This window comes from Solanum dulcamara, chromosome 8 (genome assembly GCF_947179165.1).
Source record: "Solanum dulcamara chromosome 8, daSolDulc1.2, whole genome shotgun sequence".
Classification (NCBI taxonomy): Eukaryota; Viridiplantae; Streptophyta; class Magnoliopsida; order Solanales; family Solanaceae; genus Solanum; species Solanum dulcamara.
The window spans coordinates 384284-406133 of record NC_077244.1 but is presented as its reverse complement, the minus strand read 5'-3'; the positions used below and the strand labels follow the sequence as shown (position 1 = coordinate 406133).

General features: G+C 34.6%; 6 protein-coding genes across 6 annotated transcripts; 2 read left to right on the top strand and 4 right to left on the bottom strand.

Annotated features, from left to right (window-relative positions):
• Positions 1–195: 195 nt before the first annotated feature.
• Positions 196–2120, top strand: LOC129901147 (bZIP transcription factor 53). The gene is made up of 2 exons (XM_055976272.1): positions 196–272; positions 1122–2120. Exon 2 carries the CDS (start codon positions 1472–1474, stop codon positions 1904–1906), a length of 435 nt encoding a protein of 144 aa, XP_055832247.1. The 5' UTR covers positions 196–272; positions 1122–1471; the 3' UTR covers positions 1907–2120.
• Positions 2121–3563: 1443 nt separating this feature from the next.
• Positions 3564–4182, bottom strand: LOC129899455 (calvin cycle protein CP12-2, chloroplastic). The gene has a single exon (XM_055974433.1). It carries the CDS (start codon positions 4085–4087, stop codon positions 3710–3712), a length of 378 nt encoding a protein of 125 aa, XP_055830408.1. The 5' UTR covers positions 4088–4182; the 3' UTR covers positions 3564–3709.
• Positions 4183–5378: 1196 nt separating this feature from the next.
• LOC129899565 (pentatricopeptide repeat-containing protein At1g09220, mitochondrial) lies at positions 5379–7079 on the top strand. Its single transcript, XM_055974574.1, has one exon. The coding sequence runs from the start codon at positions 5512–5514 to the stop codon at positions 6910–6912; it is 1401 nt and encodes a 466-aa protein (XP_055830549.1). The 5' UTR covers positions 5379–5511; the 3' UTR covers positions 6913–7079.
• A 2342-nt stretch (positions 7080–9421) lies between these two features.
• LOC129900578 (DELLA protein RGL1-like) lies at positions 9422–12144 on the bottom strand. The gene is made up of 2 exons (XM_055975580.1): positions 10979–12144; positions 9422–10891 (listed from the first exon to the last, which is right to left on the bottom strand). The coding sequence occupies exons 1-2, from the start codon at positions 11715–11717 to the stop codon at positions 9879–9881; spliced, it is 1752 nt and encodes a 583-aa protein (XP_055831555.1). The 5' UTR covers positions 11718–12144; the 3' UTR covers positions 9422–9878.
• Positions 12145–12847: 703 nt separating this feature from the next.
• On the bottom strand, positions 12848–13702 carry LOC129898806 (uncharacterized). The gene has a single exon (XM_055973494.1). It carries the CDS (start codon positions 13700–13702, stop codon positions 12848–12850), a length of 855 nt encoding a protein of 284 aa, XP_055829469.1.
• Positions 13703–16409: 2707 nt separating this feature from the next.
• On the bottom strand, positions 16410–21244 carry LOC129900376 (uncharacterized). The gene is made up of 8 exons (XM_055975335.1): positions 20873–21244; positions 19101–19665; positions 17621–18389; positions 17415–17515; positions 17234–17323; positions 17036–17157; positions 16715–16879; positions 16410–16624 (listed from the first exon to the last, which is right to left on the bottom strand). Exons 2-7 carry the CDS (start codon positions 19647–19649, stop codon positions 16747–16749), a joined length of 1764 nt encoding a protein of 587 aa, XP_055831310.1. The 5' UTR covers positions 19650–19665; positions 20873–21244; the 3' UTR covers positions 16410–16624; positions 16715–16746.
• Positions 21245–21850: the final 606 nt, after the last annotated feature.

Sequence of the window (21850 nt, the reverse complement as noted above, 5' to 3'; positions counted from 1 at the left end):
CGAGCATGTAATAAAAAAAAAAATCCATTTGGAAAATATTTTGAAATTAAGAGCAAATAAGGGATGATATAAAGAAACTATAGGCTTATTAGCTGTCATCACATAGCCAGCCAATCATATTACACCTATGACACAACTTCCCTTACAAAAATATATTAAAAAATCCTTAATTTTCTCAAAAAGCTTCTCTCTCCCCTATATAAACCCCTTTTTCTCTAACTTCATAACATTCTTTCAACTCTTTGGTTCTACAAACTCCCTTCTTTGCAAAGGTAAGCTTCATTCTCCTTTACCCTTTTTCCTTTTCTTGCTTTCTTTTTGTTTACTTTGTTTTGTGTGTTTTGATTTTGTTCTTTATGTTTTGCTGCTTTTGTAGTTGTTTTGTTTGATGTTTTTCCAATTTGTGTTGATGGTAAAGAGAAGATGGATCTTATTTCTGTAAAGATTTGAACTTTGTTTTCCCAATTTGTGTTGATGGTAAAGAGGAGGTGGATCTTATGTCTGTAAAGATTTGAACTTTTTTATCTGAGAAAAGAAAAAAAGATTTGAACTTTAGTACTTTTACCCCTTTTATATAGGGATTAGAATTAGAACTAACTTTGTTGGGTAGGTTAAATCATTTGATCTCAACTAATTTGGTGACTCTTAATCTAGTGACATTTGTTTTATGGTTTGCAAAATATGTGATTTGGTTGAGTTCCTTTGGCATTGAAGATTTTCAAACTCACATTTCCAAATCTTTCAATAATCCAAAAGGCTCTGAAGACTAGTTTTTAATTTTGTGAGAGATTTGAAGAATTGTGTGTAAGGTCTGTGTTCCATTATACACACTATCCTCCGCAGATCCCACTTGTCGAATTATACTTGTATGTTGTTGTTGTTGTTTTATTTGAAGTATTAAGTTGAGAAATCTTTAAGGTTAAGAACTTTTTTAGCAAAAACCTTTCAATCACACTCTTTCCTAAAAATCAACATTTGAGTTTGCAAATTTTGTTTCTGCAAGCTCTAAAATAAGATCCATTAGTTGATTGGATTGTGTTCTTTTTGTGGTTGAATTTTGTTTGCTTTTTGATCATGTTTCTGAAAAGTTTTCTAATATAGTTTGTTGTGTTTGATTGCAGATTTTTTTGTGATTACTTTGCTGTCTGGATTTGGATATTCTACTTGGGAAATTATTGGTTTCTGGAATATTGATTGGGGTTTCTTACAAAGTTCCAATGTTTGATTCTTAGTTTCAAATTTCTTCATGTCATTCTCTATTCGCATGCGTCGAGTCCGGATTCTGCATTCTTTCTCAGTAGTCTTTCTTTACTGGTTCTATGTGTTTTCATGAACTAGCCCTCATCATTGTCTTGTTCCAGTTAATTTAGAAATTCCATAGCTACACTATCAAAAGTTTGGTGATTAAACAAATTACACTTAGTTTCCTGTTATTCCATTTTTTATCATTCATTAAATCGGTCCGAGAGACATGGCTTCGACTCTGCAATTGGTGAGTTCTGGTTCAGATGCAGACCAGAGGTATGCAAAGTTTGACGAAAGGAAAAGGAAGAGAATGGAATCCAACCGTGAGTCGGCCAAGAGGTCACGGATGAGGAAGCAGCAGCGATTGGAGGAGTTAAGGAGCGAAACAACACAGATGCAGAACCAAAACAGTATCTGCCGTGATAAGATTGATTCTGTTGAAAGGAATTATCGTACCATTGATGCAGAGAACAACGTGTTGAGGGCTCAGCTTGCAGAATTAACTGAACGGTTGAATTCATTGAACTCACTCACCCAATTTTGGGCTGATACTACTGGATTTCCTGTGGACATTCCTGAAATTCCCGACACTTTGCTGGAGCCATGGCAACTGCCTTGCCCAATTCAACCTATCACTGCTTCTGATATGTTCCACTTTTGAGCTGCTGGTCGCGTATTAAATATCTAGTTTGATATTAGCAATGTAGTTTTTGTTTCTGACTAGTCATGGTTGGTTTTGGCTATTATCGATATTTGAATATCTAGTTTGTTGCTTTTAGTATTTTTGTCGACTTTATTTAGTCTGTTGGATTATATATGTTCATCTTGGAGATGGCCCTTCTTGTTTCTATGAAATTGCTATGTTCATTTTGTGATATTGTGTATCTGTTTATCCTATTTTTTTGACTGCATCATGTGTTCACTGTTTTGATCATAATATGCCAATGCTTATAGGTTGGGCAAGTTAAAAATCGAACTGAAATCGATAAATTGAATCGAAAAAAATTATTAGTTTATCGGTATGAGTTATTGGTTTGGTGGTCTCGGTAATGATTTTAATTTTTTTTATTATCGGATTATCGATTCTTAATGGTTTAAAGTTTTTTCTTAACGGGTTAGTCGATAATTCGATAGTAAATTAATAATTTATATTTATTTACCATTTGATATATAAAGTCTTTCACTTGAGATTTATTTTTTATACTTTTATTTTTTGTTGTCTCAAACTCTTGATTATTATACAATGTTTTACATTTATTTTTGAGCAAGATATAATTTATCAACTCATATTACCTGGATCATTTGGTTTGTCACTTTGTTTCTAAGTGATTTTTAATGGTTATTTTTGTATCAAATCTTAACGATTAAATCAATAATGATCAATAACCAATAAATCAATAATAAATAAGCCAATATCTTAATGGTTTTATAACGATTTGATATATCTATAAATTAATAATTTATAAGTCAAATCGATAAACTTTAAAATCGAATCAAACTGATCAATATGCAGCTCTACTTATAGGGCAAAGAGTTTCCACAAGGAACTCTTTCTTCTGTCCTTTGATTAGTTTAGAGTAGAACAAGAGTTGTTTCTTTTCTTGTAGTCTTCATGGACAAAGTTATCTAGTATCTACACTGGTTGGGGAGATAGCAAGTAGGACTGTGTATCAGTCAATTCGATTTGATTTTGAAGTTTATCGATTTGATTTATCAGTTATCGATTTATAGACATGTTAAACCGTTATAGAATCATTAAAATATGAACTTATCGATTATTAATCATTAGCAATTCAATTATCGTTTTAACTATTAAAATTTAATACAAAAAAAACCATAAAAAATCATTTTAAAATAAGGCGACAGCTGATGAACCATGCACATTAGTTGATAAATTACGTCATAACCAAGAATTTGAAACATTAAGATATAAAAATATGAAAACTAAACCATAAGTAAAGAACTTTATATACCAAATATCAATAAATATAAATTATTAAGGTACTATTGAGTTATTGATTAACTCATTAAGAAAAATCTTTAAATTATTAAGAATCGGCAACTCGATAATCAAAAAATTAAAACCATTATCAAAACTATGAAAAAATAACTCATTATTGATAAACTAATAACTATTTTTCGATTCGATTTATTATTTTTTATTTAATTTTAAACCGCCCTAATAGCATGTACTCATAAAATTAGTGGAATAAGCTCATCCCGACAACATGAATATTCATCTATGGGTTTTCATGTCCATTCAAACTATATCCAATACAACCTTATAGGTGGAGTAGTGTAACACTATAGATTTCGTGTTCGCTCAAACTATATCACATAAATTGAAACTCTGAAAAGTAGGTGTAATTAAGCACAATACTAAGTGAAGATTAACAAAAACAGAGAATCAAATTACCATTTGAAAAAACACAACACATACATGACGATGAGTATTTATCATCAATCAATTATCATAAGTACGGCATTCATCAGTTTCAGGATTATCCTTGCAGTAATTCTCCAATGGATCTGACGATTCCTTCTTCTTATCTCTCGCATGGCTTGCCGCCGCGCTAGCTTCTTCCACCACATCCCACGCCGCCGCACACTCACCGCTCACCGGATTCTCCGCACAAGCTTCTTCAGCTTCTTTAACACTTTCCGCAATTATATCAGATAGCTTGTTATCCGGAGCTGCATACATCCTGCGGTACCCGAATTGAGCTGATTTCTTCCATGGACTGTTTAGGGTTTGGAATTTGAAGGAATGAATTTTGGCGGAATCGGATGATTTGGCTGAAATTCTAGGGGTTGTGATACTAACACCAGCTATGGAAGCCATTGTTTTGCTCTGCGTTAAAGGTGAAGAAGATAAGTTTTCTTCTTTTTCTTCTTTCTTTTGGCTGTGTCTTGGGAAATGAAATTATCTTTTTAGGATAGGAGATTGATTTATATTATTATCATGTTGAAATGAATAATGAACACATATTTCTTATCATTTTATTGGCCAATGGTTAACATCCACGTGGTGAAGATGACATCCAAAGATATTTTTCAGTTGAAAATATCTTCTTCTTTTCTTTGTACATAAAATTTGTTAATATATTTTGATTTTGATTTAAATTTAAGATCAAGAGAGTGGGGGGATTTTATTTTCCAAATTCAAAAGATTAACATGTTGTTTGAATGGTAATACAATTATTATTTTGATTGTTATTTAAATTTTAGGGGTGTGTAAAAATTGAATCGATCGATAAATCAAATTGAAAAAAATGTTATTGATTTATTATTATTGGGTTATTAGGTTAACGATTTTTAATGATTTTATAAAAAAAAAATATTGGGTTATTGGCTCGATATTGGTTTTAATATCAGGTTATTGGATAAACTGATAGCCCATTAAAACTATAGTAATTTACTACATTATCCCTACATAAATATTAAATATTAATATTTGTACCTTATTAGTTACTATCTTTGTCATTTATCCTTTAATTCACATTATTATCTTAGTTCTTTAATTTGTGTTGCACTTGTATACTTCTTTTCATGTTAGTTATTATTGTTTCTATTTTATGAACATTATGCAAAGTTGTATTATTGTTCTGTTGCGCCAAATTATTGGAGAAATCATATATTTATTTTATGAGTATTTCCTTATTGGTTAAATTGAAAATCGAACTGTTAAGGACCAATAATCTATAAATCGATAAGAAATATTTTATTGATTTGGTTATTGATTTAAAATATTTAAAAATTAAAAATCGATAAACCGAATCGATAATACATAAAATCAAACTGAACCGACCTATGCATACCCCTATTAAATTTTATTGTATTGTATTGTCTAAAGTTATTATTAGGTAACATTGAAAAATCATATGTACAATCAATTTGGCATAAAACGTATCATTACTTTATTTATTTTTAGTATAATACATAAATGTGTCCTTTGATTAGATTTTATTTGTTATCTTTATGTTATTCAATTTTGTGTGTTTATAAATAGATACTTAAACTTATAAACTAGAGAGTTGAACAAGCAGATATATTATAGAGTTGAACAACTAGACACAATAATTCAAGTTGTATGCGACATTTTAAGTGGCTCCTACGTATATTATGTTGTGCAAATTTGAAAAACATAAATATCAGTCGAGCCTTTTATCCAAGACATTTTATTATTCCATTCAAAAGGTGAAAAAGGTTACTATTTTTCAAATTTAGTCCATTAATACTTCAAAGAATGAGACTTTGCTGCTATTAATGGGCAGAGATGTTCATCATCTTCTTAACCTTGTTAAAAAGCACCAAAACTATCGCAAAGCAATTCAGCAAATTCATACTCAGTTAATATTCACCACTGCAGAAAACACCTTCAACCCAAGTTCTTCAATACCCATTTTATTAACTCTCTGGAACTCTTTAATTCGACATTACTCTCTTGGTATTTTCCCACAAGAATCTTTTTTTCTGTTCAAACAATTGAAGTTTCAATATCAGCCCATTATATTCTTCGATAGCTTTACATATTCGTTCTTGATTAAAGGGTCAGCTAATTTAGGGAAGTTTTGTTTTGGGAAACAGATTCATTGTTTGAGTTTGAAGAATGGATTTGAATCCCATGTTTATGTGCAAACTGCACTTGTTAATATGTATGGGGAATGTGGATTTCTTGGTGAAGCGAAGAAGGTGTTCGATGAAATGCCTGTGAGAAATTCTGTCACTTGGAATGCTTTGATCAGTGGTTGTATTAAATGGGGTGATGTTAAGGTTGCTCAGGCGGTGTTTGATGCAATGCCGGAGAAGAATGTAATTTCTTGGACGGGTCTCATTGATGGGTATACGAGGATGGGTTGGTTTAATGAGGCTTTGTCGTTGTTTCGGGAAATGGTTGTGGTTGAGGGGATTAAACCGAGTGAAGTGACTCTTTTGGCAATTTTCCCAGCTATTTGGAATGTTCGGTGTCTAGAGTGTTGCAGAATGATTCATGCTTATGGGGAGAAAAGTGGTATTGATGTGTTTGATATCCGTGTTATGAATTCGCTTGTGGATGCTTACGCTAAGTGTGGAAGCATAGACGATGCTTTGAGAGCTTTTGAGGATATATCGGATGAAAGAAGGAATTTGGTGTCATGGACGTCAATAATATCAGGATATGCAATGCATGGGATGGCAAAAGAAGCTTCCGATAGTTATAAGATGATGGTGGATGTAGGTATTGAACCAAATCGCATAACGTTTTTGAGTATGCTCAATGCTTGCAGTCATGGAGGTTTAGTGGATGAGGGGCTCGAGTTTCTCAAAAAGATGGTTGATGAGTTTGGGATTCAACCAGATATTAAGCATTATGGCTGCTTGATCGACATGTTAGGGAGGGAAGGTAGGCTAGAAGAAGCAGAAAAGATAGCATTGGAGATACCTAATATGATGTCTAATGTTGTGATTTGGAGAACACTATTGGGTGCTTGTAGTTTTCATGATAATGCAGATATGGGAGAAAGAGTTATGCAGAAGATCACGGAGATGGAAAAAAAATATGGTGGTGATTATGTGCTTCTTTCTAATATCCTTGCAGGTATGGGCAGGTATGTGGATTCTGAGGGAGTGAGGAGAGTGATGGATGAGCAAAATGCTTTTAAAGCTCCCGGTGTTAGCTTTGCTTAATCTAACATGTTCCTTGACATCGTTCTTTCACTGGGAGCATGGCCAACACCAAATTGGCGTTTTCTGCATTTCTTAGTTTATTCTCATTTATTTCGTGCCTCCTTTAACTCGTTGCTTAAACTGATCTTAAACCTTTGGCTATGTTAAAGTTGCATCTCCTGATCTGATTACTGCGTGTCCTCTATACTACTAGGCTCATGCCTCATTTTGCTGATTCTTATGTTAATGCAGTCCTATATTTTGTAATTAGAAAGGCTGCATAGGCAAGCTATTGACCGTTGAAATTTGAGTTCAAAATTTGATTGAGACATATACAGATGAACAAATCAGCAATCTATCTGTTGAATTTTATTTTAGTTACTGCAGTAATTTTCAATTTAATAAGTTGCTTAAGTTTAGATAATTTGAATTTTAAATTTCTGTTAGATAGATTAGTTTGTTGAGATATTTTAGTTTATTTTCAAATTTAAATTATGCAGATTTTTGTTTTAAGTTGGCTATTTAAAGCCCTCCTATGCTTAATAAAAATATTGAAAGCAGTTGAAAGCCATTTCAATCCAAAGAAAGTCATTTTAACCCTCTTTTTTGTTGCCCATCTTTTTAAAAAACCAACAGTGGTATCAAGAGTTTTACTGATCTTACGGGATCTGTGAGTTCTTTCAAAGAACTACCATACCTTTTTAACCCGTTGGGTCTATTCATTTTAACCTGCCAGGGCTACCATTTTCAATCCGTGATGTTTTCAACACACAAACAATTTTTAACCTAAAAAACGGCAAACGGCAGTCTCTCCTTGAATGCCCCAAAAATTTTCACTGGCGAAAACTATCAGATTTGGTCAGTAAAAATGAAATCTTATCTTGAAGCCTATGATTTGTGGGAAGTTGTGACGGAAGATATACCCTTGCAACCTCTCCCTGCAAATACTACTCTTGCTCACATTAAATTTCAATCGGATGAACAAACCAAAAAATTCAAAGCCAAAACTGTAATTCAAAATTCAGTTGCGGATTCGATTTTTTCTAAAATCATTTCTTGTGAGACAGCAAAAGAAGCTTGAGAAAAACTAAAAAAAGAATACCAAGGAAGTGACGAGTTAGACAAATGCAAAATTTGAATTTGAAAAGGGATTTTGAATCTCTTAGGATGCAAGAGGATGAAATTATTGTTAAGTATTCTGACAAGATTTCTTTGATTGTTAATAAAATTAGGTTGTTTGGCGAGGATTTCAAAGATCATAGAATAGTAGAAAAAAATTCTTGTGACAATTCCAGAGAGATTCGAGTCTAAAAGAAAAAGGCAAGTATCCTTTTTGCAAATACTGTAAAAGAAAAACACACTCGAAAAAATTCTGTTGGTGGAGACCTGATGCAATATGTGGAAATTGCAAACAAGCAGGCCATGTTACAAAAGTGTGCAAGCTTAAAAACAATCTTCAAGCACAAGCAGTAGAATCAGAAATCGAGGAAGAACAACTTTTTTAAATTGCAGTAATTAAAGCAAAGAGGAGTGTTGAATTTTACTTTAGTTACTGCAATAATTTTCAGTTTAATAAGTTACTTAAGTTTAGATAATTTGAATTTTAAATTTCTGTTAGATAGATTAGTTTGATAAGATATTTTAGTTTATTTTGAAATTTAAATTATGCAATTTTTTGTTTTAAGTTGGCTATTTAAAGCCCTCCTATACTTAATAAAAATATTGAAAAACAGTTGAAAGTCATTTCAATCTAAAGAAAGTCATTTTAGCCCCCTTTTTTGCTGCCCCGTCTTTTTAAAAAACCAACACTATCCACGAAAAGCCACAACATGATCTGCTGAAGTGAGTCACATGTTGGATGTTAGCCTCTGCTAATGAGGTGATGAATATAGGGGGATTTTATTGGAAGTATGGAAGAACGAGGGATAAAAGGGCGGCCTCTTCCAAGTGCTTTCCTTTCCTGCATTCCTTCCTACGGTGCACAAAGCATTTCAGAGAGTCAGCCTACTTACTGGAGGACGCGCTTTATTTTGGTCAGGTAGTTATTATTGAATCAAGGCTGAAAGGGTTCTTGGACTCTTTGTTTTCTTTTGATAGTTATGGTGTTCACTCACTTGTTTTTTCCCTTTGATTAAAAAAGAAATTGAGAAACGAAAAGGCCTTCTATCCATGGTAGATTTAGGTTGCATGGTAAACGCATAGTTGTTTTAAAAATCATGTAAATACACGAGATGATGCCAACTATAGTAACTCCAAACAATTACTATGTCTCAAGCCCAAGCAAGTCGGGATTGCTTAGGATAAGTTATATAAATCCTCACTTACTATGTCGCTTCATTTACTCTCATCACCGAGCAATATTATAAAAAGGGAAATCCGGTTCACTAAGCTCCCGCTATGTGTGGGATCCGAGAAAGGACCACATGACAAGGAACTATTGTACGCAATCTTACCCTGCATTTTTGCGAGACGTTGTTTCCACAGAGCAATATTATACTAATTTTTAAAAAAAAGGTTTAGTTTTTCTGGCTTATAAATCTTCAGCAGAACTAAAATATTCTTTGAAAACATAGGACCTTTTGTAAATGTACTAATATGACTAAAACATATTCCCAACTAGTTGGTATCACATATATTGATCCTCTTCTTCCATTGTGCCCTATTTTTTGCTAAACCTATATGAAAAATCCAAGAGATTGTAGATCTTTTGAGACAACTTCCTTTCATATGATTTAGGTCTATTCCGTCCCTTTTTTAACACCTTTACTCGCCATAGTTGCACAACTGTGGACCAATGCATCTGGAGGCCAACGCTGGACATAACCCAACCATCACAAGCGACTTTCTCTCGTTTTATCCTCAATGTGTGTTTGCTTGCACCTTTTGCCTAGCTACAACAATTCTTAAGGGTATATAGAAGATAGATCAAGTATCCTACTGATTTTCTCAACATGGAATTGTCCTTAAAGCTGCCCTTTTCAGCGTGTTTACAAGAACTTCCAAATTGAAACAGATTCAATGGGTGTTCCCTTCCATCCAACTAGGAGGGCCTTCCCGTCATTTTGAACAATGCAGGAACTGCCATGGGAAAATTGTTTGAGAATCAGATTTGCTTGATATCGCGACGACTCACTGAGCTCCATTTCCACCATTCTGAACCGTGCAAAGTATGCTCTCCATACATCAAGCTTTACATTCCGAGTGAACCTTTCTGCACCCTCAGCTGCAACCATATTCCGGATACCTTCACCAATGTGAAATACTTCAATCCTCTTTCTAACCAAATTGTCTCTATCCATGCAGTCCTCAAAGCAATCAAAAAGCACACTGTAATAGAAAAGTGCCTCTACGAAACGATTCAAAAATGAAGGTGAATTATGGTTTGCTTCAATTTCACAGACAACAACCACAGATGGTCTTAGTCCTCTGATTACTCGTATCGTGTTGTCCAAATAATCTTGCCTGCAGATCATTGTTCTAAGTACAGTGTAACAATAGACTGCCACTGTTTCATCTGCTTTAACATTGACTGATTCTGCCTTAAGATCTTTCATGTCAGACATAAAGACCATATCAAATGAAAAGGGAAGATTCAAGAAATTGGCAAAACTTTGTAATCTCTTGCCTGTTTCTTCGATTTTCTCTTTTTCTTGGTGTCCAATGGCTGTTATCTTCAGAAGCTCAATTGGACAGTCGCGTTGTTCTGAAAGAGCTTGCATCAAGCCTGTACACTGAATTCCACTTCTGATATTAAAATCAACCAAATGGATCTTGGTTGCACCTTTAACATTTTCAACTATTGCCTGATTTCCCGCGAATTGCATTACTTGACTGAAGGGAATTTCTGTATGGCAGGTTAAGGATTCATGTGTAGTACCTAATGCCAGAGTGCTTAAAAACCTTAACTTTCTTTCAAAACACAGGGACCTTCCTATTTCTCGATCAATCCTTTCTTGTAAAGCTCCACAAAAATAGAAACAAAGTCTCTGGATCGGATTACCTATTCAAGATATAAACAAGTAAATAAATGTGTACTCTCTCTAATAGCTTAAGCTTTTAGATGAGTTGAAACACAATTTAACGTTACCTGTAACAGATGCCTTCCACAGGCAGTGTGCAATAGATTGGCTAGCCAAATGAAATTGCTGCTGATCCACTTCTTCTGCAGCAGCTAGAAGGAGGTGAACAAGTTCCATGTCCTTTGTTTGCTCTATAGAAAGGCCCGAAAGTGATGAAGCATACGGATGTATAAACATAGAAAGACCATCTACCCTTTGGGTGGAATATTGGATATATCTTTCTCCAGCAACTCGTAAGATTTCTTCTGTTGATAACTTAGGGATGTTACTTACACGAGCCTCGTTGTTGAGTATGTTGCTCAAGTTTTCCTCGCTTGATTTCTGAAACAATCTCCCACAATTGTTCAAGAACTCCAAAGATGCTAAAGAAATGGAAGTTGTTTTCTCTCCATGGAAATTGTCAAGCCTTGGCACCTGAGGCTGAATCCCATTAGATGCTTTGGGTGTCATTTGAATTTGGATAGGCTGCAGGGGCAAGTCCATGTTGGAAGAATCATCACTTTGGGTCCAATGATCTGAAATGTTTTGTTGATGATCTTCTAATAACTTGACTTGTTTGTCTGATGGATTCTCTTGATATTTAAGGTCAAATACAGTGTAAAGAGAATCAAGATCCTCACTGTCCAATTCAAACCAAGGATCTACGATGCCATTGTTGATCAATTCATTTCTCCCACACTCTTGAAGATGATTGTGATCACCCTGGAAAACACTGAAATCAATGGTGGGGATTGAGATTTGATCCATGATCCCAACTCCAAGACCAGTTAAAGTGCTAGCTAACAAAGCAGATTTGATCAAATTTTTAGTCTTGGTGATGTTAGGCTTTCAGTAACCTGTGTTTTACTTATATTAAGGGAATTCACTCAGTATGACCTCAACAAGGTTGAAAGTAAAGTTTTTGTCCTCGCGTAGCAAAATAACCTGGTCATGGTGAAAGCTTAAAAGATTGAAACCATGGTGATTTTGTTGCCATGGCTGGGACAAGCAGAAAGTCCAGATGAAGATAGTTTTCTAACAGAATTGTATTGTTTGTATCTCTTAAAGCAACTTTTACTGAGGTAACCAAGATCATATTAAGGATTTATGCATTTGGACTCTATGCTTGAGACAATGAGAAACTGCTAAAAGGCATAATGCCATAGAAACAAATGACGAAAGATAAAAGTTTATCAAAAAGTACATTATCTAGACGGATCATAAAAGAAACAAGAAAGAAAGTTAGCAGGCCAAATGTTTGTCTCAGTGGAGCATAGTGTTTTGATGGGTTTTTTTGTCAAAGTAACCCACCCCCCACCCCCACCTCAAAAAAAGGAGGTGCATGTTATGTCATTTTAGTTATGACAAGGCACTTGACAAGCACTAGATAATCATACGACTTTTTCTGGCTTGCTTGTTTCAAATGTCAAGCAAATAGAAAAGAAACATACAACAGAAAAACCATGTCTGATTTTTGGGCATCCTGGAAATTGAATAGGTCAAACTAACTCTGGTATTTAAGTGGAGAAGGATTTTTTTTAAAAAAAAAAAGTGAAGAAGGATAGAGGAGCGGGCCCATCATCTTTGAGTTTCAAAAGCTGTGGCTGGACCAAAGGGTCTACTCCATACAGATTTCTCGGTAACAACAACAATAACAAGAAACTCAATGAAATCCGGGTTTAGGATAGAGTATACACAGACCTTACCTCTAGGAAACTCTTTCCGAAGACACTCGGCGTTCTCGGTAATAAAAGAATGAATATTTGTATTTGCATTTGTTCTACTCAAAAATAAAAATGCATACATGTCCTCTTCTTTGACAAAGCAAATTCTGTTTAACAATCAAGATTACAACTTTCTAACAGAGACAGGAACAGAAAATATCAAAAGTACTCTTCTTAGACCTTGTCATCATTTCTTGCACAACAGACTGCATTGTCTGAATCAACTACATTTCCACAAAACAACACAAAATTTAGCCAAATGAGTGCCTTGACAACCTTAGCCATACCAATTGCCACAGTCACATAATACAACCACCAACCAACAAAATCAACCAAACCAACACTACCAAATAAGTCCCTTTTCACCTCAGCTACAACCACTAAAGATTCAATTTCATCCCCTAACTTGCACCACCACAAAATACCAAAACTCATTGCCATAGCCAACTTCTCAACATACCTATCCTTTGTCTCAACGCCAAAAACTGTGTCATCCACCACCGGCTTCACTACTTTCTTGGACCAAAACAACGTCGTATCATGCAATCCCATGAAAAACAAACTTCTCGTCAATAAACATAATCTTTCGTGACTAAAACTAGTACCATCTATTCCAACAACTATACTACCTTCTATACCTATGCACGTGCAAATTTGAAACGTGAAGAGTAAAAACCACGACACATAAAGATGAGATTTTGAAATCATGTGATCAAACAAAGTTTGTCCTGTCAAGCATTGAGTCATAGCAAAAATGCTGACAAGTGGAGCTAGTAGATAAAGAAAAGTAGGATTGACATAGAGAAAGAGCCTGACAAGGAGTGTATCGGGCTCCATGTAATCTGATGTGGCAATGAGATAATGCGTGACTGACAGTCTGGCGAGGACGGTAAAGGAGAGAGGAAGGAGAAGGCTAAGGAGGATAATAGCAACGCATTGAAATGACTCTCTTAACATATTGGCAACGTAGTTAGAGACTGAAATGATCTTCTTCTCTTCTGGTCGGTAGAATTCCGAACTCGAACCCATTTAATGTATTAAACTTAACGAGCAAAAAAAGAAAAAAATATGATTTTTTGTGCGTGTGTTACAAGGAGGATTTGAGAGGTATATATAATTTGATCAAAAAAATTATAAAGTGGTTGTCACGATGATTTTTTCTGCATAAGGTTGACATATGATATTTAATTTTTATTTCTCTAACGAGTTTGGTGTATAATTATTATTTAACTAAATTCAATAATGTATGGTACTTTATAAGTTTATTATTATTTTCAACCATTTGGTGGTCATAGCACGTAAGGTATATTTATGATTAAGCGTTTTCTCTTTTTTTTTTTTCATTGAAAAATTGTAGTATGATATACGTACAAAATTATATTGTCTATGTAGGTCAAAAATTATTTTTTTTATACATAAAACACTTATACTGAGATGTTCTGACTTACCAGTACGGGTGATAAGTTGTTCAAAATTCTTTTAAAATGTACTACAACAACAATATAACTAGTATTATTCTATAAGTGGGGAGGATGACGTGTACGCAACCTTATCTCTCGACTTTTGTGAAGGTAGAAAAATTGTTTCTGATAGACTCTCTATTCAAATTAAGCATGTAAAAAGATAAGTGTATCAAGCAAATATGGCAGCGACGACGTCATGTTAAAAATAAAGAAGAAGAGAACAATAACAATTAACAACAATAAATAATAAATAATTGAAGCAAAAAAAAATAAACATATAATACTAACATTGAAAAATAAGGTAATAATAAAAAAAGTAATAATAACAATACTGAAAAGGAAACTAGACGACGTCAACACTTACGGTAAGCTTTCAAATTTTATTGAGTGACCTAATAATGAATTTCAATTTATACACTAGGTAAGCTTTTATACCCAAGAGGAAAGAAGTTTTTTTCTATTTTCATCGAGTATGATACGTACATTTAGATAGGTTAAGGAAACACCAACCAATAGAGGTGTTCACAGCTCAGTTAGAATCAATTTTTTTTCTAAAAAAGAAATTGAACTAAGTAGGTTGATTTTTTAAATATAATAACAAAATTAAACTAATCAAGTATGTAGACATTATAATGCATTGTTTATTTGCATTCTAATTAACATTATGCATAGTTTATTTGCAATTTAACCATTGTTGTTAGATACTAGTAATTATTAGTTATTAGTTGAACTTGTTATTGCTCCTTTTTTGGAGTGAAATTTCTTAAATATAATAAGTGATTGATCGTGATAACGACAAATGCCACCAAATGCAACGTGATGGCATTATACATGTGGCCTTTTACTACTTCACCTATACTAGATTCTAAGATTTGGGTATGGCCCTTAAAATAGAATATAGTTGGAAGTTAATTAATTAAACAACCACAAAGAACTTGGCAATATTTGGCATTTGCATCCAAAAGTAAGCTTTCATTGATGCATCAGATACCTACTACTTTCTACCGGCACAAAGCACAGATACCTATCCCCCAGTACCTACCACCTCCACCGGCCTTGACTAATTCCCCTGATACCTACTACTTACCGCCAGCATAGACACTCGGTAACTGTCCAATCAGATACCTAATTGGTCTAGTTAATAGGATTTGCATCTATTAACAAAGCTACAAGTCACAGGGAATTACACTCAATGAACTTGAAAATTGGTCTTGAACTTTTTGAACCCCCCCCCCCCCCCTTACTCCACGAGAAACTTTCATGGTCAAATGTCAAATCTTGTTGAACTTGAAGATTTGATCATAGGGCAAGCAAGGTCAAAAGTCCAAAATCAACCACCTCCAAGGTCATTCTTGTAAATCACTCGTCAAGTCAATACAATGAGAGTACGGTAAGCAGGTTCTTCAACATCAAATTACTCATATACAGATGAGTACATAATCACACTTTCTGTAAGCAAGCAAGAGTACAAATTGAGAGTTCAAAGAGCAGATCAATAGGTGAGCAACACAGACCATTAATACATGATCTATTTGTAAAATTCTATTCAAAATTGAGAAGAAACTGTCTAATTGGAAAAGCCAATACTTGTCACTGGGGGGGGAGGGGAAGACTGAGCTTAATCAATAGTGTTCTTGATGCACTACCTACATACATGATATCCCCATTTCTTGTGCCTGGAAATGTAGTTGGGAAAGTTGATGCCTTGAGAAGAAATTTTCTTTGGCAAGGCATTTAACATTGTAAATGGACTTATCAGTTATGGAAAATTTTCATTAATCTCAGAGGTATAAGATTGGTCATGCTACAAGGTTTGGGTGAAGTTCTAGTCAGTTGGAACAAAGAAGGAAGATTATCCAATCATAAAGAGAGATGGAGGATTGTCACAGCCTCCATTTGGTGGATTATGTGGAAGGAAAGAAATCTAAGATGTTCTGAAGACAAAAACAGTTGTATACAAAAGTTAAAAAGATGAACTGTTTAGTGTGTAAACAAGAATACCCAGAGGAATCAGACTCAATTTTAGATGTCTTACATTACATCTAGCAAGCTTTTAGATCTTCTTTTGTAATGGCTACACAGCTTGTGTAGACATCATAGTGTTGCCATTCTCAAAAAAAATATTCTATTCAAAATTGATCTCAGCTTACTTGTCAAAACTATGGCATTAGCAGAGCTAAAACAATATAAATGAGCTCAACAATTAAATGGAGCAACATTTTATGAAATGCAATCAAAAGTATACGAAACAACAGACGAAGTCAACAAACCAATTGAAGCGAATACGACTTCCCATAAAAGCAAGGATATGAAGTGTTCAAGAATGTTTGAATGGAAAGGCTAAAACAGACCATAATATGACCAATAGTTTTGGAAGATGATCCATGGAGTAAATATAAAAGAAAATAGTAACCAACAAGAAAGAATAGCCCTCTCCTCAACAAACCATTCCCAGCTATGTTCTGAATCACTGTGCTAATCCAAAATCCTGTAAAAACAAATTACGCAATATGATTGAGAGAGAAAAAGAATCTTCATTGTCCTTCCCAAAGTTAAAAATATAAACTAGCCGGAATACCTGCATATGTCACAACAATGATAGCAGGTCTTCTAATCCTGCATTTTTTCATGACTTGCCTTGTAGCACTTGAGACTGCAAAGAGGAAGGTTTGACTTCGAATCCCGGTACTTGAATGGGTTCACACAGGAAGGACCAGCACATTTTTCACGAGGGGGAGGATAACTGGAGTATAACAACAAAACCACAAAGCACAAACAGTAAGAACCTTGCATGACTATTAATCATAAAAAGTAAGGATCAATGATTATCCAGACTCCAGCCATATCGAAATACAACAGTGGAAAATGAGGACGAAATAGAAGGGGCGACAATCCTAACCTGCAAGGCTTAGAGTCAAAAATACTTGGCAAACCCATATCGTGAGAAAATGTAACAGTAGTTCCAGCAGGGCCCATAACTGTTCTGATAGTGTTTGGTGCAAGCTCTTTGGCAGCCTCCTCCTGCCAGATACAACAATTAATTGATCATTAGCTTGATAACATTAATGAAATTGCAGCCTAGCAACACATGAGATACCCGTGCCAACTCTTCCTGCTGCTTCTTTATTTTCTCTTCTTGCTTTTTCCTGTTGGAATCTTGACCTAGTATTTTTCTAATTGCCTCAGCCTGAAAAACTCAAAAAGTTATGCTCATTTCAGCATCATAAAATCTAAAAAAACATGAAACATCAAAAGCAAGAGCAAAAACAAGAGCAAACCTCTGATTCCCGAGCTGCCTTCTCATGCTGTATTCTACGTCTCTGAGCAGCCTTTGTTTTTTTCAGTTCCTGCTCAACTGCTGAGAGCTTCTCCTTTTGTTCTGTCAAAATAGCAGGGATGACAAGACAAATATTTTACTATCAGAAAAGGTGCTTGAGGAATGGGACAACACTGCAAGATATGAGTAAACACAAAATTTTCTCACTTTGAGGTGGTGCTGGGGGACAACCGTAAGAATATCCAATCTGATTCACAGAAGTAGCAGACGAATCCCTTCTTGACAGAAGGGCACGTTGTCGTGTTGTAAGACTAATTTTGCTCTTTGTTTCAACTGGTGTCTCATCGCACTCCTTCATTTGTTTCTCCTTCTTCTTTGTCCGCTTGGCTTCTCCATCAGACAATAGTTCTTCCTCCTCATAATCAGGATACTCAGAACCTCTATTTGATACTGTTTTAACTTCTTTGCCTGACAGAAGAGCCCGTTGTCGTGTTGTAAGACGTATTTCGCTCTTTGTTTCAACTGGTGTCTCATAGGACTCCCCCATTTGTTTCTCCTTCTTCTTTGTCTGCTTGGCCTCTCCATCAGACAATAGTTCTTCCTCCTCATAATCAGACACTAGTTCTTCCTCTCCATAATCAGTATACTCAGAAGCTGGATTTGATATTCTTTTAATTTCTTTGCCTGACCTTCCAACATCTTCCAACATTTCATATTTATCGACCTTCAAACCCCGAGAAAGACTTCTTGTCTTAGTTATTTCTCTGCCCAAATTAAGCTTCTCCATGTAGTGAATCTCATCCTCATCCTCATCCTCATCCTCATCAAGCCCATCCAAAACAAGCACATTCTTCATCGGCATCTTCTCCATATCGCTCTTGCTAGCACCAAAAGTTCCTCCTGGGAAATCCTCGCACAAAATTCCTTTCGACACACTTTTCTTATCTGCAAGAGGACCATCTTCACTTGAATTGTCCTAAAACCCAAAGACGGTTCGAATGAAAGATCAGCGTTACCAGGATTATTAAAAGATAACCGTCGTCACATAATATATAATCATTGTCACATAATAGCCATGCAGATAGGTAAATGAACAATGGAATAATCACAAGTTGCATCTTTTTAAAGAATTTGCAATGACTAACTTTCCTTGCTTACTTATTTGGAAAGGAAGTAGTGAATCTCCAAATTAGCTACCAAAAAGAATGCTTCATCCCCTGAGAAAAACCAAATTTAGATGTTGCTTTATGTGTTCTCTTATCCACATTCCGGATACTAGACGGAGACTAGTAATCCCTACGTCCATGTTTACTTGTCCATGTTTAACTTGGCACACCCCTTAAAAAGCAATAAATAAAAGGGTAATTTTACAATATAACCCCTACTTATTATAAGTTTCGCACTCATTGATAAATTAATAGGAAATAATTAATACTTAATAATAAGGGCAAAACGGGTATAAATTGATAAATTATCTCTTTGGGTTTCTAAATTGGACAAGTAAAAGTGGACATCTACTTTTCACATAGTGGACAAGTAAAAGTGGACGAAGGGAAAAGGTGGAAAATTCTTAAGTGTCCTCCCCTCCAAACCAACCATAATTTCTACCAGACAAAATCTGACAAAATTAATCAAGATTCAAGTGAATTTAGAGAATCCAAAAGATTAAGTCAAGCGTGCTATAAACCTGAGTGAGATTCTGCAGAGGTTGGGAGGCATCAGAAGGTTGTGCACTTTTAAAAGACAACAAACTGCCAGATGATCCATCAGAACTATTTTTGGTTTGAATAATGCGGGTCACTCCACCAGCTTCCAGCTTCAACTTTTTTAGCTTGCTATCATTAGCCACATCATCCCCAGCATTCCCTAACTGCCTAACAGACGCACCATGCCTGGGATTTGTATCATCTCCCCCACGTGCATTATCATATGTAGCGCTAGATCCCCCATCCTCCTTGTTCTTTATAGAAGAATAATCACCTTTAAACCTGTTAGCAGAAGAATCTCTAGATATAGAGAGATTGAGGTTGTAGATTCTCTCTCCTGCATTAGCATCATCATTATACTCATCACTAGAGACACTATCAACATTATCTGAAAGTGATGTCTGGGGTGAGTGATGATGGCATCCAGGAACTGTCAGATTCTCTGTCCTAGGTCGCTGCAGCGTCTGGCTTCTTTCCTTTCTTACAGTACCAATGAGCCCTTCATGTTGACTACCACCACAGTCATCCATGATGTATAAGAAGAATCTGTGCTACCACAAGCAAATGTGTACCAATTAGATTGTTAAAAGTACACAATACAAAAATAAACTTGGAAATTGGTGCACCAACTTTAAACTGCAAGCATGCAACAGAAAAAACTTAAAGACAATTGCGGAAAACGGCTTCTAACAGGAAAAACATGAAGAGAAACATTTTTTAAGCAAGAAAAAATTGAAGGAAAAGCTACCAAAAAAGATTGAAAATCCAGGTTTTAGCATCAGGAAACAGCTCTGCACCTCATATGGAAGGCCAAGATGTAAATGTATCATCAATAAATTGAAATGATCACCCGAATAACAACATACCCATTATAGTCCCACAAAGAGACCTTACCCCTACCTTAGAGCTAGATAGATTTTTTCGATAGACTCTCGACTAAAGATAAACAGTCCAAAGCAATCCAAAAAGAGTAAACAGAAGTGAAAGCATCACAACTGAACAATAACTACAACAAATTAATACGATAATAGAAGTACAAGAAACATTATATAGTAACAGAAATCGAAGGATCACCACAATGACATTGAAATTTTAGACAAAACTAGTAGATCACAAAATCCATTACTCAAAAATCCAAAGTAACTGGATTAACAAGGCTTTAGCATGCCATATAAGAGACTTATCAGACCACACAAGCAAAAACATTCAAAGAAGACGATTTTACATATATGAGCCAATGAACTATAATCAGGCTCAACAATAGAATCTAAACATATAAACGATACGAAATTCTACCAACAGAATACTCAAACACAACAAAGCATCAAACTAACACAAGGCAAAACCACAACAACAACAACAACAAAATGAAGAATTCTCACATGCCAGAACACAAGCACATTAATCAACACACACCCACATGCCAAGAAAGTTCATTTTAACACAAACAAATGACTATGCACAGAATACTCAAACCCAACAAAACATCAAGAGAACACAAGGAAAGACCCCCCCAAAAAAGCACCAAGAAAGAATTCTCACATTCCAGAACACAAGCACATTAATCAACACACACCCACATCCCAAGAAAGTTCAATTTAACACACACCTACATCCCAAGAAAGTTCAATCAATACACATTCAGGCACCTGATAAATAAACAAAAACAAAAAAAAATGTACCTTGTTACAGGAGTAAGCAAAATGAATGTTGTTAAAGCAATCACATTAGTTGGATTAAACAAAAAATGTACCTTCAAATGAATGTCGAACCAGAAAAAGAGATTAAAATTGAAGGATTCTATGAGTCGGCGGAACAAAGATGGTTTTTTTTCTGTATGCTGTAGGGTTAGGATAGTGAATAGGGCAAATGGGTGTTGCTGAATTTGATGAAAGTTTAGTAGTAGTTGTAGTAAAGACAATCAAGATGCTCGTAATCTCTTCCATTTTTTTTTTTTCAATCTGATGGATTTTTCTTCTTGAATTGGCTTTTAGCCAAACTGAAATTGGATGGACTCGCCGCTTTCCTAATCTCCTCAACTCTTTCATCTTTTCCGTTTCACTCCTTTCTTCTTCTTCTTCTTCTTTCTATGCAAGATTTTGGAATGCTGCAGAAAGGTTGTTTCTTTATTTGAACTGACAAATGCCAACTTTTTGAGTTTTTGACTACATTATGTCCCAAATAGGACTTTTTTCTAATTGAGTTGTGTTTTCATGCAAACACAATTACACGTTAATCAGAAATAATTTTTCTATTCTAAATATAATTTTAATATAAGGGTTGCATTACATTCTCATTTAATATAAGGGTTGCATTACATTCTCATCAAATTTTATTTTGTGAAATTATAGTATGAATGTTATTATTATTGTAATAGTATTTTTATACAATAACAATAACATATTTAGTGAAATCTCACAATATAGATCTGAGAGCATAGAATATGTACAGACCTTTGTCTCTAATAAGTCGTTTAGTAGAGTTTTTATAGTTTATAAAATTCATATATCACGTGTTTTGATTTTGTGATGTGCATAAAATGAATTAAGAATTTACGCTTAGAAATGGTAACATTTTGAAAATAGATGATTCGGGTGATTTATTAAGTAAGATGTTTAATAGGATGATTAGAGATGCTATAATATTTGTGATATTTTAAGCTAGAAATTTATAATGTTGATGATTTATAAGTTAAAAATATTCTTTCATAATTTATAAAAGACACATAAAA

Bases quoted from the DNA above. Each gene is read 5' to 3' on its own strand.
- LOC129901147 (XM_055976272.1), top strand. From the start codon at position 1,472: ATGGCTTCGACTCTGCAATTGGTGAGTTCTGGTTCAGATGCAGACCAG.
- LOC129899455 (XM_055974433.1), bottom strand. From the start codon at position 4,087: ATGGCTTCCATAGCTGGTGTTAGTATCACAACCCCTAGAATTTCAGCC.
- LOC129899565 (XM_055974574.1), top strand. From the start codon at position 5,512: ATGGGCAGAGATGTTCATCATCTTCTTAACCTTGTTAAAAAGCACCAA.
- LOC129900578 (XM_055975580.1), bottom strand. From the start codon at position 11,717: ATGGATCAAATCTCAATCCCCACCATTGATTTCAGTGTTTTCCAGGGT. The intron at 10,892-10,978 runs GTAACGTTAAAT...TATCTTGAATAG, and splicing joins GTGGAAGGCATCTGTTACAG to GTAATCCGATCCAGAGACTT.
- LOC129898806 (XM_055973494.1), bottom strand. From the start codon at position 13,702: ATGGGTTCGAGTTCGGAATTCTACCGACCAGAAGAGAAGAAGATCATT.
- LOC129900376 (XM_055975335.1), bottom strand. From the start codon at position 19,649: ATGGATGACTGTGGTGGTAGTCAACATGAAGGGCTCATTGGTACTGTA. The intron at 17,516-17,620 runs GTGAGAAAATTT...CTATTTTGACAG, and splicing joins TCCCCCAGCACCACCTCAAA to AACAAAAGGAGAAGCTCTCA. The intron at 16,880-17,035 runs GTTAGGATTGTC...GTTATACTCCAG, and splicing joins TTTGACTCTAAGCCTTGCAG to TTATCCTCCCCCTCGTGAAA.